The sequence below is a fragment of the Conger conger genome, chromosome 8, assembly GCF_963514075.1.
Source record: "Conger conger chromosome 8, fConCon1.1, whole genome shotgun sequence".
NCBI lineage: Eukaryota > Metazoa > Chordata > Actinopteri > Anguilliformes > Congridae > Conger > Conger conger.
Window position 1 is genome coordinate 4,025,733 of NC_083767.1, and position 3,049 is coordinate 4,028,781.

Consider the following 3,049-nt stretch of genomic DNA (forward strand, 5'->3'; position numbering starts at 1 on the left):
GCCATTCATACTTAATTTGAAAACTTCCTTTTCTGTTTTCTTTGTTTATAGTTAACTAATCTTATGTTTATCCTATGGTTTGCTAACATATATTTTTTAATTCAAACGACATTTATTCATGTCATTCATGTTAATTAATTCATGTTAACAACTACATTACATCACTACACTACATCAGTTCATGTAACCTTATTGTAAAGTGTTACGGGCGTTGGTGTGGAAGGTGAGAATGACCCCCCCCCCCCCCCCCCCCCCCCCCCCGCCCGCCCCCCCAGGTGTTCCAGACACTGCACGCCACGGGGCAGTCCTCCATGGTGCGGGACTGGGTCCTGCTCTCCCTCTCCAACTTCACCCAGCGGACCCCCGTGGCCATGGCCATGTGGAGCCTGTCCTGCTTCTTCGTCAGCGCCTCCACCAGCCAGTGGATCTCAGCCCTGTATCCTCACACAGCCCGGAAACTGGGCCACTCTGAGCCAAAATGGCCGACCTGATACGAAACCAGGGCCTGTTTCCGTTAAGGGTCACCTTTCCCTGTCTGTATCATAACCTCAGCCACTCTGAGCCAAAATGGCCGAACCGATACTAACCCTGAGCCTGTTTTCATTAGAGCACTGATTCAGAATCTGTATCATAACCTCAGCTATTGTGAGCCAAAATGGCCGACCTGATACTAACCCCGAGCCTGTTGATTCAGCTGATTCAGGATCCGTGTTGTGTGTTCATGTGTGTTGTCTGTATGGGACGGGAGTGTGCAGGCCTTGCGTCCTTGACCCGGTTTCACCCAGACTGCCTCACGTGATCAGCCGCATGGGGAAGTCGGACCTGGTGGACGTGCACCTGTTCTGCCTGGTGGCCGTGGACTTCTACACGCACCAGATCGACGAGGAGCTGGACCGCCGCGCCTTCCAGTCCGTGTTCGAGGTGGTGGCCTCACCTGGGAGCCCCTACCACTGCCTGCTGAGCTGCCTGCGGACCATACACCCCGTCACCTCCTTCTGAGAGAGAGAGGGGGAGGGAGGGAGGGGTCACCTCCTTCTGAGAGAGAGGGGGAGGGAGGGAGGGGTCACCTCCTTCTGAGAGAGAGGGGGAGGGAGGGAGGGGTCACCTCCTTCTGAGAGAGAGGGGGAGGGAGGGGTCACCTCCTTCTGAGAGAGAGGGGGAGGGAGGGAGGGGTCACCTCCTTCTGAGAGAGAGAGGGAGGGAGGGAGAGGTCACCTCCTGAGGGAGAGAGAGGGAGAGGGAGGGAGAGAGAGGTCACCTCCTGAGAGAGGGAGATGGAGAGAGAGAGGGAGGTAGAGCGAGAGGGAGGGAGAGAGAGAGAGGGAGAGAGCGAGAGGGAGGGAGGGAGGGAGAGAGAGAGAGAGGTAGAGAGAGAGAGGGAGAGAGAGGGAGAGCGAGTGGGAGGTAGAGAGAGACGGAGAGAGCGTGAGGGAGGGAGAGAGAGAGAGAGGTAGAGAGAGAGAGCGAGAGGGAGAGAGAGGGAGAGCGAGTGGGAGGTAGAGAGAGACGGAGAGAGCGTGAGGGAGGGAGAGAGAGAGCGAGAGGGAGAGAGAGAGGGAGAGCGAGAGGGAGGGAGAGAGAGAGAGCTGCTTGTGCACCTCTCCTGAGGTGCCTGTGGAGATGTCTCTGAGACTGAAAGGCCTTTTTGCAGCACAGCCGCTCTTCTGCTTTCCCCGTTTCTGCGCACCGTTCCCCGCATGGGCCCAAACGCTGAAGTGCTCCTCCACACAAGAGCTCCTCCGGCTCTCGAACAGAAAACACTCATTAAGAATTAATTTGCACAAGGTCCCTGGCATGACTGGTGTCGTGACAGAAATACAAAGAGACTTGTACTTTTGAGATGTCTTCAGGCGACTGATTAAATCTAAGGATGTGTTCTACATTTCCTGCTTAATATGGAGGAATACATTTGCTGAAACATCTCCGCAGTGCAAGGCGTGAGTGCGGTGTTTCGTACTGGCTTTGAGGTGAGAGGATCGCTATTGGTCAGCACTCCAAAGGCAGGAAACGCACAGACCGAACGCGGGCGAAAAGTTGTCGGTTGGTTTTCGCAGTGACGTCATTCCCACCGCTCCGTCTGGTGTCTGAAGAAGCCGGCACTTGCTTTCGTTTGTTTCACTATCATTATTCTCAGGACGCAAGATGTGATTATACTGACTGGAAGTGTATTTTAATGAAGTCGTTTCTATATTGTGTACAGTATGTACAATTGTAAAACTGAGCAAGGGCCACTGTTTTAAGAATGCCACTGGTCTGTTTTCACACGGTACGCCTGAACCAGACGTCTTTTCCTCCCCGAGTGAACCCTTTTTTTTTCTTTTCTTTTAAATTCACCCTAAATTTCCAAAGGAAGCCATTGAATAACTACTGAATTAGTAAACTGACCCTGTAGCACAAGTCAAAACTCAAGACGTCATGGACGACGGTGTCACAATCTCTGAGCAGATCTTAAGGGTGGCCTCGTGCCCAATGATATGCATAAATTAAATGTGTAAATACAAATCTTGAAGTAAAGAATGAATGATATATATGTATATGAAAAAGGAATCTATGTACTATTCTTGTATATGAAATCAGATGCATGCTTTAGTCTGCTTTTAAATGAAAATGGTTATTTTTTAGGTAGCGTTGGGAAACCGTGGTGTAAGAGAGACTACCGTTAGGTGATCTCGATCGAGGAGCACTATGATCCTAAGGGAAGCCAGCGACTGTTGTAACCAAAACAAGAATCCGCAGCACGCTCACTACAGTGTTGACAAGAGTGGTCCCGTTCATCTGAGAAAAATAAACGAACCATGACTGTTGGATTCCAGCGTTTCTGAGCTTTACGTGGCACTTTTCCTTGGTTCTCCCGCTGGGAGGCGCCTGCTTCGCCTGACCATACCGTCTCCAGCAGACGCACTGCTGGTATAGGACCTCCATCCTGGGCTTGTTTTATATGACCTATCAGAGCGTTTCTCCTTCCCCCCTATCTATATCTTCACCTTAACTGCACAGAGTGCAACCCGCAAAGCAGGATTACTGAGTTAGCTGGATAACTGCACTGAGT

At 51.3% G+C, this 3,049-nt stretch overlaps 1 protein-coding gene across 3 annotated transcripts in view; it reads left to right on the forward strand.

Moving 5' to 3' along the window:
- The window catches only part of LOC133134846 (huntingtin-like), a 49,822-nt gene extending 48,819 nt beyond the window's left edge, over nucleotides 1-1,003 (forward strand). For all 3 annotated transcript variants that reach the window (XM_061251335.1, XM_061251336.1, XM_061251337.1), the window contains 2 exons: nucleotides 276-436; nucleotides 786-1,003. In XM_061251335.1, coding sequence (XP_061107319.1) covers nucleotides 276-436; nucleotides 786-999 — 375 coding nt within the window. In that variant the 3' untranslated portion in view covers nucleotides 1,000-1,003. The remainder of the gene's footprint in view (nucleotides 1-275; nucleotides 437-785) is intronic.
- Nucleotides 1,004-3,049: the final 2,046 nt, after the last annotated feature.